Source organism: Pseudophryne corroboree, chromosome 11, assembly GCF_028390025.1.
Source record: "Pseudophryne corroboree isolate aPseCor3 chromosome 11, aPseCor3.hap2, whole genome shotgun sequence".
Classification (NCBI taxonomy): Eukaryota; Metazoa; Chordata; class Amphibia; order Anura; family Myobatrachidae; genus Pseudophryne; species Pseudophryne corroboree.
In genome coordinates, this window is record NC_086454.1 from 326,639,904 (window position 1) to 326,655,293 (window position 15,390).

Consider the following 15,390-nt stretch of genomic DNA (forward strand, 5'->3'; position numbering starts at 1 on the left):
CGAGATCTTTTACAATCTCGTCTAGTATATCTTTTACTTTCTGGTCTAGGTTGTATGGGCCTTAACCCAAAGTTGCAAGATTATAAATGTGAGTTGACTGAAGTTGCAAAACCAGTTTAAGCCGGAGATTCCAATAGTTTGAGAAGTGAAACAGCAGATGGGGTCTTAGCTGAAAACCATTGCACTGTTTTTGTTCCCACAAATCAGAAGAATCCATTGATAGCGTCGTCCGCTGAGGCTGTAATGGCCGCTGGTGGTTTTGGACGTGAACACGATAGAAACTTCAGTTTCCCAAAACCAGGGAGTTGAAGAGACCACACAGTGCAACATAAACTACAAAAAAGTCTTTATTGTAAAAAGCAGATTATAACAACTAAAGTTTAAATGACGCTTCTGTCTTTTAACATTAAATAACTTAAGATGATAGCAATATCGCTTCTTCGGATAAATAAATCTACATTTCCCCAAGTTTTTATTTCTTAAATCAAGAGAATCAAACACAGATAATAAAAATAAAGACACAATTGTTCTATGGTTCTAAATAACCGAAGCACAATGAGAGTTCTGCAAGAATTTATACAAAAATAGTTCAACTAATCCATTTTTTTTATTTTTACTTTTTGCCGGCATAAAACTACTTTACATGATATACAAACTGAGCATATTACATCTCCTACAAAGTTGGTCCAAGTTCCTGGCCGAAAAGAAACCACTATATTCTTTCAAAGAAAATGAAAAATATATTTCTTAAAAGGAAAACTTAATTTAAGTCAACTTATATACTACAGTTAAGAAATTAGTTACAAATATAATAGTTCATGACGCAGCTTGTGATTAAAATACAAAGACACTGAAATCCTTTTATCTTACCTCTCCGTACATTGTCTGGTAGCAATAAAGATGTGACACCAAGTAACCATTTAGGGAAGCTACGGACACTGGAGGGTGCGGTGAATTAGGAATGGAGACAACATGGGACGCTGTGGGCGTGTGTACGCCTATCTCTTGCTTTTATAGTCTACTAACGAGTATGAGAACAAATGGCAGATTACAGCGGGATGCGGTTATGTGACCGGTGGACAGGAGACTGATTACAATACAGACGCCGGGATCCCGAACCCTCAAATGCCCGCCGGTCTAGTGGAAAGAGATGGGGCATAGTTGCGCTCGCCCCCCCCCGGCGATCTCCCAGTCGGGATTCCGGCGTCGGTATGGTGACCGGCGGTCTTCCGATCGCCGGTAACACAAACCCAACCCATTACAGCAGAAGCTGGTAAGTCAGTGATAACAGACCTGCAATATTACTCACAGCGCTGATGTGAGCCAAGAGTGCAGAATGGCATTTGGGAGTAGTCTATAGAGTTTATGCATGGCCACTTGGCATCCAATTAGGGAGCTTTAATATATAGATATTTATTTGGAAACTGTAGATTTGCGCAGTGTCTATGACAACTGCTGTCCTGTCTTGCCAAGGTGGGGAATTTCTACACTGATATCTGATGGTCCACTGAGGACCTTCATTCTTTTCAGTGAGATAGGACATTACGAGTTGGGGGAGAGAGGTTTCTTTCTATGCCAGCTACATGAAAAATGAGCAACCAATACCTAACATTTTTGTGGCTAAGGAGGACATTTACTAAGCAGTGATAAGAGTGGAAAAGTGGCCCTATCAACAGCTCTGTATAAATTTATAGTATGCAAATTATAGATGTTTCTTCAGTGTTTGCCATGGGCACTTCTCCACTGGCTCACTTCTCTGCCCTTATCACTGCTTAGTAAATGTCCCTCTAAGTCTTGTATTTTGCATTACCAACTTCCTTACACTTGGAGAAAACCAGAATACAGCATTTAGGGAGGAGTAGCCCGCCTTGGCTATCAGTAGTGTCGGTCAGTTAGACAAGCACTAGCCTTCATCTCCATACTTGGGAATAAGAGTTTTGGGATTTGTAGAGAAAATGAGAATAAACTGGAAATGATGTTCTGGGAAACGCAGCGGCTCCTCCGGCTGGTGTCACATACGGAGCAGTGTGGGAGGGACAACGGGTGTGAAACGCGTGGGTCTCTATCAGAAGATAACGGGATGGTGGAGGAACACATACAGGTCCTGAGCTGGCGCACTTTGGAAAAGCTTTATCTGGGGGAATCGAGGCAGCCAAAGCCAATATACACATATTAAAATATACACTGAGTAGTCACGTCAGCAGCGTGTATATAACAAGGTACACATTTTAAAAGACATGGTTTATACATTTCTGCCTTTATTTCCAGTGTCTGCTCGATGTGGAAGTGCATGGAATTAAATTAGATTGTCAGCTTTGTTAGGCAAGCATCATTAGATTGGAATAAACAAAATAATGACTATTTCATACAGATGCGTTTCCTCATATTCTTGTTGACATACAGGTACAGTAAAAGGATGTATCTCTATATTAGACTATAAGACCGTACAGGATGTGTGTGCACTAAGCAGCCTCACTCTCAATGATTTGTTCAGAAGCCTGGCTCTGCTGACAGACACTAAAGTCCATCACGTCCTATCACACCCTGACATTACCGCTCTTCCCAGCATTCTCCTGGGTTTCACCTTTCCAAAACTGGCACCAAGGGGAAGATGTATCAACAGAGGACAATGGCTGAAGTTACCCGTAGCAACGAACCAGCTTCTAGCTACCATTTATCTAGTACATTTTATAAAATAGAATCTGGTTGCTATAGGCAACACCAACTTGTCCTCTTTATAGGGTTTGATAAATGTTTCCCCAACGATCTATAGATATACAGTAGTTGTATTTATTACAAGAAGGGCTGACGCCTTTATTTTGAGAGGTCATGTCCACCGTTGGCCAGGAAAGCTGGACCAGCAGCCAGGAGGCTACGGAGTGAGCATTAACAAGTGTCTACCCATTGTGACCACAGAAACAAGTGTAAATGTGTCTGGTCACCTGAATACAGTAAAGGGTACAGTACAGTAATATAACACTGCACTGACGGCTGCCCCAGGAATACCTGCGTAGGAGCAGTGTTTGTAGTACTAGGATTACAATAAGACAAGTAATACTGAGGAACAAGGCAGGTGATATCCGGACAATACATTACATGGGGTGGAATAATGGTAGCCATGGGGGTCAGAGGTCACAGCAGGCTCTGCAACCAGCACACAGATCTAGTTTTCAAATATTCCTTTTAATTGGCACTTTTTGGGATTTACCTTGGACTGTGTATGATTCTGGCTGTGCTTGCGTACGTGATACGGGACATGTGAACCCAAAGTACTGCCATCGCATTGTACTCACTGTTGCAGTTCCTTTCATCTTTGTACATACATTTATTGCAGCGACTGAGTTGTGGGACTTACTGTACAATGTACATAGGTGTGTGTCAGTTTGCATGTTTTTTTGTTACAAGGCCTAGCGGTCTTTTGTAACACTTCATTGTGATGTGATCATAGTACACTATACTGAGCGGTACCAAGTGTCCTGCCATAGATGAAAGCACAGTGTATGTCTGGCCACCACCATACATGTATGTGGTGGTAACCAAGTGACAGCGCATAATATACAGATGGGGCCGCAGCCTGTGTGCTGACGTGTGACTTTATTATGTCTTGCTGTTCTTTATTATTGTAGCTACTGACCCGTCTATTACCTGTACATCTGGTGCAGAGAGAGTCATCAATGCTAAATGTATCTTTACAGCACAATACCTCTGGGTGTACAGCTGACAGTCATGCTGCAGATCTGTAGACGCGTGTGCTGGCTGGGACATGTATGTGTAGTAGATGGCTGGGACATGTATGTGTAGTAGATGGCTGGGAACCCCTCAGTCTATAGTTTGTCCCGGTCTTGATGATACAGTCGCATGGATCACTAATTAGCCCCCTGTTGTCTGAGCCTAAGTTTTAGGAATGGGGCACAAGGTGTGGCGGACGGCTGTGCCGCGTTCTTGTAGAGAGTCAGTGGGCCGGCGCATACAGCAGACATTTATTGGGGGATTTGTTTTTAATACAGGAAATAATTTAGAATTAATGAGGGAATCTGAGTGAAATTACATTATATGGATTATTATGGGACATTATAGTCACAGTTCCAGCTGGTCTCTCACACTGGACCTCATTCAGGTCCGGTTGTATCTGCTATGCGTGTTGCAAAGTAAAGATGATCAGTACTTTGCGCATGACCCGTTCCGTATGTGTGCACATGGATCCTACACCTGATGCCGTTTGGGGGCGGCGATGGCAGGGAGATTTCCTGGCCTCTGCAAGGGGCGCTTGGGTGCTGCAAGCCACCCAAAGGTGCCAGGGAAGGTCTGATAGAGTCCTTGGGTGCAGTTCGGACTAGTAATGCAGCAGGTGGTGTGACACCTCCTGCTGCATTAACATATTAGTGCTATTGCTTCCAGGGAAGCAGCATTGATAGCACCTCCAACTACATCTAAATTTGTCCCAATTAAAGAAAACCTTTCTAAACCCACAGCTCCCAGAAAGGGATCATTTACTGACAGGGTTCCGGTTACTATGCGGCAGAAATTCTCATGGGGTCAATACCGCCGACCCAACTGGATACAGCCATGGCGATTACTGGAAAATAAAGACTTATCTATTTATATACGAGACCCGTGATGCATACATCATGGTAGATCACGGTGCTTCATAATACTGGGGTAGTTTGTGTGTGGAGTTTGTATGTTTTCCCCGTGTTCATGTCCATTTGCTTGATTAGTCCACAAACAAGTTTGCTTTCTTACTAAATTGGTGTGTAAATCCAGATTGTAAGTTCTGCCGGTGCGGGACTGATGTGATTGGACAGCGCCATATAACATTACACTGCTCTCTGCACACATTACACAGTGTACATGGATAGATGGAGTGGTAGGTAAAGGACCAGCAGGAGCGTGCAATGAAGGGGGCACATTCTTGCTGCTGCACTGGGATTTGCGGGCATGAGAAAAATAAAAAACAGTCTTGGGCGCCCTCTGGTACACCAGCTGTTGTGGAACTAAAAACCTATCGTGCCTGCACTATTGTAGATTACAGCAATACGTGTATTCCAGCTACACAAGAAGTGATGATCGGCTTTCTGATTAATCAGTAAGGGGGGGGGTTTAGTGCCGATTCAAGAAGAGCACAACTACGCTGTACCCTAGTAATAGACGGATTATTTTCTGTATACAGGATATTCACCAAACTGGCAACCAAAGCCCAGTGCCGGCACTTGGGAAAGGGATTATGTGTAGTGTGTGTGTGTGTGTGTAAGAGAGTAATGATTACACCTGTGCACCTCCTTGGTGACCTGGGAAATGTGTCAGTGAGTCATGTATACACCTGTGCAGCTGCTGGGTGACCTGGGAAATGTGTCAGTGAGTCATGAATACACCTGTGCAGCTGCTGGGTGACCTGGGAAATGTGTCAGTGATGAATACACCTGTGCAGCTGCTGGGTGACCTGGGAAATGTGTCAGTGAGTCATGAATACACCTGTGCCCCTGCTGGGTGACCTGGGAAATGTGTCAGTGAGTCATGAATAAACCTGTGCAGCTGCTGGGGGACCTGGGAAATGTGTCAGTGAGTCATGAATACACCTGTGCAGCTGCTGGGTGACCTGGGAAATGTGTCAGTGAGTCATGAATACACCTGTGCCCCTGCTGGGTGACCTGGGAAATGTGTCAGTGAGTCATGAATACACCTGTGCAGCTGCTGGGTGACCTGGGAAATGTGTCAGTGAGTCATGAATACACCTGTGCAGCTGCTGGGTGACCTGGGAAATGTGTCAGTGAGTCATGAATACACCTGTGCCCCTGCTGGGTGACCTGGGAAATGTGTCAGTGAGTCATGAATACACCTGTGCAGCTGCTGGGTGACCTGGGAAATGTGTCAGTGAGTCATGAATACACCTGTGCCCCTGCTGGGTGACCTGGGAAATGTGTCAGTGAGTAATGAATACACCGGTGCAGCTGCTGGGTGACCTGGGAAATGTGTCAGTGAGTCATGAATACACCTGTGCAGCTGCTGGGTGACCTGGGAAATGTGTCAGTGATGAATACACCTGTGCAGCTGCTGGGTGACCTGGGAAATGTGTCAGTGAGTCATGAATACACCTGTGCAGCTGCTGGGTGACCTGGGAAATGTGAACTGTTTGGGATAGAGTTGGAAAACCACTGTTCTACATTAAAGGACAATAGAGTTGGATTACACTGATCCGCTTTCCTGTTTTGCCTTTGCAGATTAAACTCCTATAGATAATTATATGACAACCTATATTCAGGCCAATGTGATATGAGGGGACTGGTTGGACAGGTGTGCTGTAGTGAAATAATTCTGTTGTACGCTGTTAACAGCGGAAATAAATTAGTTTTTCCTTTTCAGAGGAATAAGGAAAAAAATAAAGGTTAATATATTACCTACAGATGTCAGATGCTGTGTGCACCCATAGGCGATATTTACACGCAGTACGTCTGGGTCGAAGCAATATTCAGAATATCAGTGTTCAGAGGCCAAGCCCACTCCTCAGGGTAATTACAGGCTCCTGCTAATCTCCAGTCCTCACTGCTCCTTTATCCATGGTCTTTTCCATCCCAAAACTATTTATATAATAACATGGAAGTGAGGGGGGGCATCTTCTATTGCCCACATGCCTTCTGCCAGAAATCAGTTGTCACTGCTACTAGCGCCCTCCAGTGGAACACTGACAGGTTACAGTAACACCCAGATTTCCCGCAATCAAACTAACCCATGGTGCAACTGCATATACTATTTACTAATCCTCCTTGGTACTACAGTATATCAACACTGTACAGCGCTCAGAGTTCAGCCGCATGACTTTCTGCTTTGGCACTAAAGCGTGAGCATATTAACAGCTAATTACAATGCAGCACAGGTACTGTACATGTATTTACGGTTCAACTGTGATTTATATTATCAAAGCAATCTCTCCTCTCATATAACCCATATAATCAGGGTTCTAGCAGCGAAGTGACTGCCCAGATAAAGGGGGGTGCAGTGCATTGTGGGTGTTGCTGATAAACGGGGGTGCAATGCATTGTGGGTGTTGCGATTAGTCTGTCTCTTAGTGGATGTCTCTCTGGTGCTTCACACAACATCGCATAATGGAAATTGTGGAGCTCTCCAAGGTTGTACTTGCTAAGAAGGATTTAATGGTTACCTCTATCAAACACTGGATTCAGAAAAATACCTCTGAAATGGACAAGCTGAGGTTTTGCGTAAGACCCTGTCTTTGTTTTTCCTACCACCAGAAAAGTGGTCATGAATTGGTGGGGGTGGGTCCTGCAGTCTGCATCAGTAGAACCCCTCTCAGTATTTCACCTGGTTGCGGAAGCAAAGTCTGTTCACACTGGAGACGTCTTCTGAAGGGGATTACTGAACCTCCGCCTGAAGCATTTGCACCAGTCAGCCGTAGGCAAATCCTTCCGGCAGCAAATGAATTAATACAGATTAAGTGCTAAGAATGACTATTTCCACTGGTGAACCATGATTTACACACAGCGTGTGGGTTCTGTAGATTTGCAGCCACTGTCAGGACAATAAATAATTTGAAAGAAGCTGTTAAAATAAACTTAATTTTCTTGAAACTACTCTCGCTCTCTGTAGAAATGCACTATAGACACTGGGAGTGGGGGCCCGCTTTCTCTCTAGGGTGCAGTGCTGACATAACCCTTGTCCAGTAAGACATCCCAAGCAGGGAACGTGTTAAACCCCCCCCTTTGTGTACACATGGTACCAGTAGGTGTTAGAAGATGGGACGATTACAGTCTCTCTCTTCTCAATCATCGATGCAGCAGATTCTCCTGTCCCGAGCACCAGCTCAGAGTTCTGTCACGTGCATAGGGTAATTGGGGGGGTGCGCTGGTGGAATATTAACACTTAAACGCCTTAGATGACAGCTGTGGCACAGGAGATGTCCTTCCAGGGGGTAACACCGGTGGCCTTCTTCATCATTCAGCTGCAGGTGACAGTCCTACAAGGACAGGAGACTGGTTAGTGCTACGTCCAGGAAGCGTCGTCGTCACCATAAGCATAACAATCAGTAAATATCAGTATCCGTGCATAATAATGAGCAGAAAGGCAGAAAAGGGAAAGTTCTCATCAGGCACATGTACAGAACACACAGTAAGCTCCATTATCATATACATATCAAGTGGGAAACATCATCATCATCATCATCAGCGCACATGTGTAGAATAACTATATCCCTCAAACCTCACTACCACGTTAGGTATTATGGATCAGCTCACAAGATCGCATGTGCTTTAGGGGGACATGTACTAAGCAGTGATAAAAGTAGAGAAATTTGCCAGTGGAGAAGTTGCCCATGGCCACCAATCAGCTGCTCTGTATACCTTTCTAGTATGCAAATGATAAATGTTACGTCAATGCTGATTGGTTACCATAGACAACTTCTCCACTGGCTCACTTCTCCACTTTTATCACTGCTTCGTAAATCTCCCCCTTAATCACTGGGATGAGGAGATCAACAAACCATGGGTTAGGTGTATTTGCCAGTAAGTAGATTGTGGTCTCAGGCCACTAGGGCTCCTCCGCCATCTATGCCCCAGTGGCTACATGGGTCAGGAATACAGCACCATGAGGAGAGGAAAATACAATGACCAACATGAAAAGAAACTAAACAAGAACTGAAATACAACATGAACACCCAGTGTTTCCAATGGCTTGTGAGAAAAAGCTTTAATATAAAAGAACCCAAATCTTATTTTATTTATTTTTCTACTCGTCCACAAAGGAACACTGACCAACCATGGCATTGTCCCTAAAAGAGGGTACACACACAATTTGTGGTGAGTTTGTTACTCTACTCTTCGGATGCAGAAGTATTGAACAAGTAAAATTGCACTGAAGGCCAGATAGCTGCCCGACAAATGTGCTCAGTGGAGGATCACGCCAAAGGTGAACAAATTGTTACCCTTATATGCAGCTGGATTTGTCTGCTTTATCCTTTTAATCATCACCATTGATACGAATTCACAATACAATTATGCCGCTTTCAGATCGCAAATGCCGGATCCCACCCGGTAAGAGAAACATGTCCTTACAGGTGGGATCCGGCGTTTGCGCTCCTTTGCTGGCTTTCTGACCCGGCAATATACCGGGTCGGTTGCCAGAGCAGCAGGGGCGAGGGTGGAGGCGGCGCCGGGAGATGAGCTCATCTCCTGCGCCGCCTCTCCCTATGCTGTGAATGGGAGCCGTGTCGCATCGGAACAGCTCCCATTCACACTGCACCTGACCCGGTATTCAACCCGGTAATAACCCTTCTTTTTTACCGGGTCAGGCGACCCGCTAATTCAGCAAAGGAGCTTTCACATCGCACACTGACCCGTTTCGACACAGCAATATGCCGTGTCGATACTGGGTTATTTGTGCGATGTGAAAGGGGTATTATTGAAAGGGGTTCACTACGGCTGGCCGGCGGTCGGGCTCCCGGCGACCAGCATCCCGGCGCCGGGAGCCCGACCGCCGGCTTACCGACAGCTTGGCGAGCGCAAATGAGCCCCTTGCGGGCTCGCTGCGCTCGCCACGCTACGGGCACGGTGGCGCGCTACGCGCGCCACACTATTTTATTCTCCCTCTATGGGGGTCGTGGACCCCCACGAGGGAAAATAATTGTCGGTATTCCGGCTGTCGGGCTCCCGGCGCCGGTATACTGAGCGCCGGGAGCCCGACCGCCGGCAAACAGAAGACCACCCATTGAAAGTATTATCTACCCCTGAAGAAGTCCGCTTGGACGAAACGCGTAGGATTTTGGCATGCAGTTCCCACAAAACCAGCAGAATGTTATCCACCTAGTGAGCCCATACCCCTGAGGGTAATAGGTCTGATTGTAACACCCATTTCTCTGGTATATGTGGATTTATTGCAGCTTATTGTATTGTGAAGTTTTATCTTTCTGTACTTTTATGGGAAAGTAATTTACTAAAGAATAAATTTAATTTTAGGCTAATTACTGTTGGGTGAAGAATATTGGTAAAAAGGGTATATACCCTGCTTTTTAAAGAAGATTGTTCTGATTAATCTATAAATGAATCGGCTCATCCAGTTTAGGATTTTTATCTATTCTACACCGGTGCCCTCTGATACTACATCTCTTTAAAATACATTATTACATATATTTACAGTACATGGCACCTAGCACCGATAGTTCATGTGAAGATGGCGCTCCGGCACAAGGTATTAACCCCCTCAGTGTCACAGCCACCATCTTGGACGGGTCCCTGGCCAAAGAACCCTTGCCCAACTGGGCTTGGGCCTGAGGGTGTTGGTTGGGGCTGTAGAATGCTGTGGTAGTCCTTTTTGGTTCAGGGTGCAAATCACCGACTCTGGATCCACCTAAAAAGCACCAGGGCATCATGCTTCCTCCTACTTGTTTGACCGTTACGTGTGGAAGTGGTTTAATTACTTAGAAAGTCACTGTTTCCCAGCATTGTTAGGCCCGAAATGTAAAAAGTGCAAGGTTTTAATGATGGCAAGGTAAAAAAAAAAAACTAGGCAGTCGCCTGGTATCTTGACATTTTGGAGGCAGACGTGGGATCATCTAATCCTGGGTCCAGACACAGGGGGCACTCTACCCAGTTTTGCATGTAGGAGAACAATATACCCCTGGGGGGGTGAGGAGAGGAAGGGGTTATTTTCCAGCAGCAATAGATGAAGCTACAATGGGGACATATGGCCATGGCGTGGTGCGCAACACTCCCTAGGTATAATTTTGTTTTTTAAATAAAATTTCCTTTTTTTTTCTTTTTTAAATGTTTTTAACTTCATTAAATAAAAAAAAAATGTTCGTTTTCAAGGACCATTTGGAAAAGAAAAATTTGTCAGTTAAGTGGTTTAAGGAATCTGTATTTGTGTATAACATGTCATAACCCATGGGCTCCTTGTTGCTCCAGTCCCCGTGCCCAGGAACACCCAACATGGCCACTAGCAGCAGCTCAAGTCCATGAGGTAAAGTGCAGCCTTCTGAGTATGAATGGACTCGGGAGCTACTGGGAGTAACAGAATCCATCATCATGTATGGGCCTCACGGTCGCCCATACATCATAAGTGTTCAAATTGCATTTCTATTTTCCCCTCACAAAATTATGTACTTTTTGTACCTTTATATATTTAGGGAGACATTGGGGTTTATAGTGTATGGCAGGCCTGGCCAACCTGTGCCTCTCCAGCTGTTGTGTAACTACACATCCCAGCATGCCCTGCCACAGATTTAGAATTTACCAAATACCAAAACTGTGGCAGGGAATGCTGGGAAATGTAGTTTCAAAACAGCTGGAGAGCCACAGGTTGACCAACACTGGTGTATGGCACTGGCCTCACCTCCTCCACTTCTGGTGTATGTGTGTACTGTCACTCTGATATTTGGAATTGTATTAGATTTTAGTCCTGTGCATCTTAATGATAAAAGGGCACATCTCACACACAACACACACAGTAGGTCTAGGTCAGGGGTGGCCAAAGAGTCGATCGCGAACGACTGGTCGATCGGAGACATGCGACCAGTCTATCGCGATCCGCCGCCCATCCACAGGAGGCGAGGAGAACGCAGCGCGCGCCTCTCCTGCCTGCTGCCCTGCCCCTCAGTCTGGTATCCGACAGTGACGGCGGAGTGTATAGCTCAACTCAGGTGGCGGTTCGTTAGCCAATCAGAGCTCGCGGACCGGCGCCTGATTTGAGATCTACACGCTGCCGTCAGCGCCCGAGACCAGACTGAGAGGCAGGGCGGCAGGCAGGAGACGCGCGCGCTGCGCTCTCTACACAGCAAAACGGTGAGCAATACTATGAGGGCATATGTGGCACTGTGGGGGCATGACTGGCACTGTGGGTGCATATGTGTTATTTCGTGCGAGACAGTCATTACACCCTGTGCAGCAAGGCTATGTCCCCTTTTTTTTGTTATGCCACGCCCCTTTTGGGGGGGCGGCGTGCTATTATCCCGCATAGGTAGATCACAAAAGCTTTTCAGCTTTCAAAGTAGGTCACTGACTCCAAAAGTCTGGCCACCCCTGGTCTAGGTGATTCATTCAACCCATGCCAATGTACTGGGAAGGTAAAGGGTAACGGCTAAGGCTGACCTATGGGCAGGGCACAGAGCTATACATTATCCTGACACATCCACCGCACACAGTGACCAGGATTAGTACAGGGTGGCCCATAAGTGTGGAAATACTCTTATCAAAAGGAAATGAGTAAGGAAATATGAATCCAGACCCTAAACCTATGATATGAGAGTGGGGGGAAACTTTTTTTAGTGTATGCCACCTGTATGGTGGCCATCCAGGACACAACTCAAATTTATTTATTTATTTTTAAACTGGGACGGTAGTCATGTGACACATCAAACAGATGCAGAATCTCATAGGAAAAAATAAGATTTTACTTACCGATAAATCTATTTCTCGTAGTCCGTAGTGGATGCTGGGGACTCCGTCAGGACCATGGGGAATAGCGGCTCCGCAGGAGACAGGGCACAACAATAAAGCTTTAGGATCAGGTGGTGTGCACTGGCTCCTCCCCCCACGACCCCCCCCCCCCCCCCCCCCCAAGCCCCAGTTAGGATACTGTGCCCGGACGAGCGTACACAATAAGGAAGGATAATGAATCCCGGGTAAGACTCATACCAGCCACACCAATCACACCGTACAACTTGTGATCTGAACCCAGTTAACAGTATGACAAACGTAGGAGCCTCTGAACAGACGGCTCACAACAATAACAACCCGATTTTTTTGTAACAATAACTATGTACAAGTATTGCAGACAATCCGCACTTGGGATGGGCGCCCAGCATCCACTACGGACTACGAGAAATAGAATTATCGGTAAGTAAAATCTTATTTTCTCTGACGTCCTAAGTGGATGCTGGGGACTCCGTCAGGACCATGGGGATTATACCAAAGCTCCCAAACGGGCGGGAGAGTGCGGGTGACTCTGCAGCACCGAATGAGAGAACTCCAGGTCCTCTTTAGCCAGGGTATCAAATTTGTAGAATTTTACAAACGTGTTCTCCCCCGACCACGTAGCTGCTCGGCAGAGTTGTAATGCCGAGACCCCCCCGGGCAGCCGCCCAGGATGAGCCCACTTTCCTTGTGGAATGGGCCTTGACAGATTTTGGTTGTGGCAAGCCTGCCACAGAATGTGCAAGTTGAATTGTGCTACAAATCCAACGAGCAATCGTCTGCTTAGAAGCAGGAGCACCCAGCTTGTTGGGTGCATACAATATAAACAGCGAGTCAGACTTTCTGACTCCAGCCGTTCTTGAAATATATATTTTCAATGCCCGGACCACGTCCAACAACTTGGAATCCTCCAAATCGTTAGTAGCCGCAGGCACCACAATAGGCTGGTTCAGGTGAAACGCTGACACCACCTTAGGCAGAAAATGAGGACGCGTCCGCAGTTCTGCCCTGTCCGAATGGAAAATCAGATATGGGCTTTTATACGATAAAGCCGCCAATTCTGACACTCTCCTGGCTGAAGCCAGGGCCAGTAGCATGGTTACTTTCCATGTAAGATATTTCAAATCCGCCGATTTGAGTGGCTCAAACCAATGGGATTTGAGAAAATCCAAAACTACATTAAGGTCCCACGGAGCCACTGGGGGCACAACCGGGGGCTGTATATGTAGTACTCCTTTTACAAAAGTCTGGACTTCAGGAACTGAAGCCAATTCTTTCTGGAAGAAAATCGACAGGGCCGAAATTTGAACCTTAATGGACCCCAATTTGAGGCCCATAGACAATCCTGTTTGCAGGAAATGTAGGAATCGACCCAATTGAAATTCCTCCGTGGGGGCCTTCCTGGCCTCACACCACGCAACATATTTTCTCCAAATGCGGTGATAATGTTGTGCAGTCACCTCCTTCCTGGCTTTTACCAGTGTAGGAATGACCTCTTCCGGAATGCCTTTTTCCCTTAGAATTCGGCGTTCAACCGCCACGCCGTCAAACGCAGCCGCGGTAAGTCTTGGAATAGACACGGTCCCTGCTGAAGCAGGTCCCGTCTTAGAGGTAGAGGCCACGGATCCTCCGTGAGCATCTCTTGAAGTTCCGGGTACCAAGTTCTTCTTGGCCAATCCGGAGCCACGAGTATCGTTCTTACTCCCCTTTGCCGTATAATTCTCAGTACTTTTGGTATGAGAGGCAGAGGAGGGAACACATACACTGACTGGAACACCCACGGTGTTACCAGAGCGTCCACCGCTATTGCCTGAGGGTCTCTTGACCTGGCGCAATACCTGTCCAGTTTTTTGTTGAGGCGGGACGCCATCATATCCACCTTTGGTTTTTCCCAACGGTTCACAATCATGTGGAAGACTTCTGGATGAAGTCCCCACTCTCCCGGGTGTAGATCGTGTCTGCTGAGGAAGTCTGCTTCCCAGTTGTCCACTCCCGGAATGAACACTGCTGACAGTGCTATCACATGATCTTCCGCCCAGCGAAGAATCCTTGCAGCTTCTGCCATTGCTGTCCTGCTTCTTGTGCCGCCCTGTCTGTTTACGTGGGCGACTGCCGTGATGTTGTCCGACTGGATCAACACCGGCTGACCCCGAAGCAGGGGTTTTGCCAGACTTAGAGCATTGTAAATCGCTCTTAGCTCCAGTATATTTATGTGAAAAGACATCTCCAGGCTTGACCATACTCCCTGGAAGTTTCTTCCCTGTGTGACCGCTCCCCAGCCCCTCAGACTGGCATCCGTGGTCACCAGGACCCAGTCCTGTATGCCGAATCTGCGGCCCTCTAACAGATGAGCACTCTGCAACCTCCACAGAAGAGACACCCTTGTCCGTGGTGATAAGGTTATCCGCTGGTGCATCTGCAGATGCGATCCGGACCATTTGTCCAACAGATCCCACTGAAAAGTTCGTGCGTGGAATCTGCCGAATGGAATCGCTTCGTAAGAAGCCACCATCTTTCCCAGGACTCTTGTGCATTGATGCACAGACACTTTTCCTGGTTTTAGGAGGTTCCTGACAAGTTTGGATAACTCCTTGGCTTTCTCCTCCGGAAGAAACACCTTTTTCTGAACCGTGTCCAGAATCATTCCCAGGAACAGCAGACGTGTTGTCGGTGTCAACTGAGATTTTGGAAAATTCAGAATCCACCCGTGTTGTTGCAGCACTAGTTGGGTTAGTGCTACTCCGTCCTCCAGCTGTTCTCTGGACCTTGCCCTTATCAGGAGATCGTCCAAGTAAGGGATAATTAATACGCCTCTTCTTCGAAGAAGAATCATCATTTCGGCCATTACCTTGGTAAAGACCCGAGGTGCCGTGGACAATCCAAACGGCAGCGTCTGAAACTGATAATGGCAGTTTTGCACCACGAACCTGAGGTACCCTTGATGTGAAGGGCAAATTGGGACATGCAGGTAAGC

The 15,390-nt window shown here is 46.5% G+C and overlaps 1 protein-coding gene across 4 annotated transcripts in view; it reads right to left on the reverse strand.

Annotated features, from left to right (window-relative positions):
* Nucleotides 1–329: 329 nt before the first annotated feature.
* The window catches only part of LOC134969640 (Wilms tumor protein 1-interacting protein homolog), a 156,267-nt gene continuing 141,206 nt past the window's right edge, over nt 330–15,390 (reverse strand). For 3 of the 4 annotated variants that reach the window (XM_063945726.1, XM_063945727.1, XM_063945725.1), the window contains exon 8: nt 330–7,969. In XM_063945726.1, the coding sequence (XP_063801796.1) occupies nt 7,817–7,969 (153 nt within the window). In that variant the 3' untranslated portion in view covers nt 330–7,816. The remainder of the gene's footprint in view (nt 7,970–15,390) is intronic. The other variant, XR_010189512.1, reaches the window with a different exon arrangement.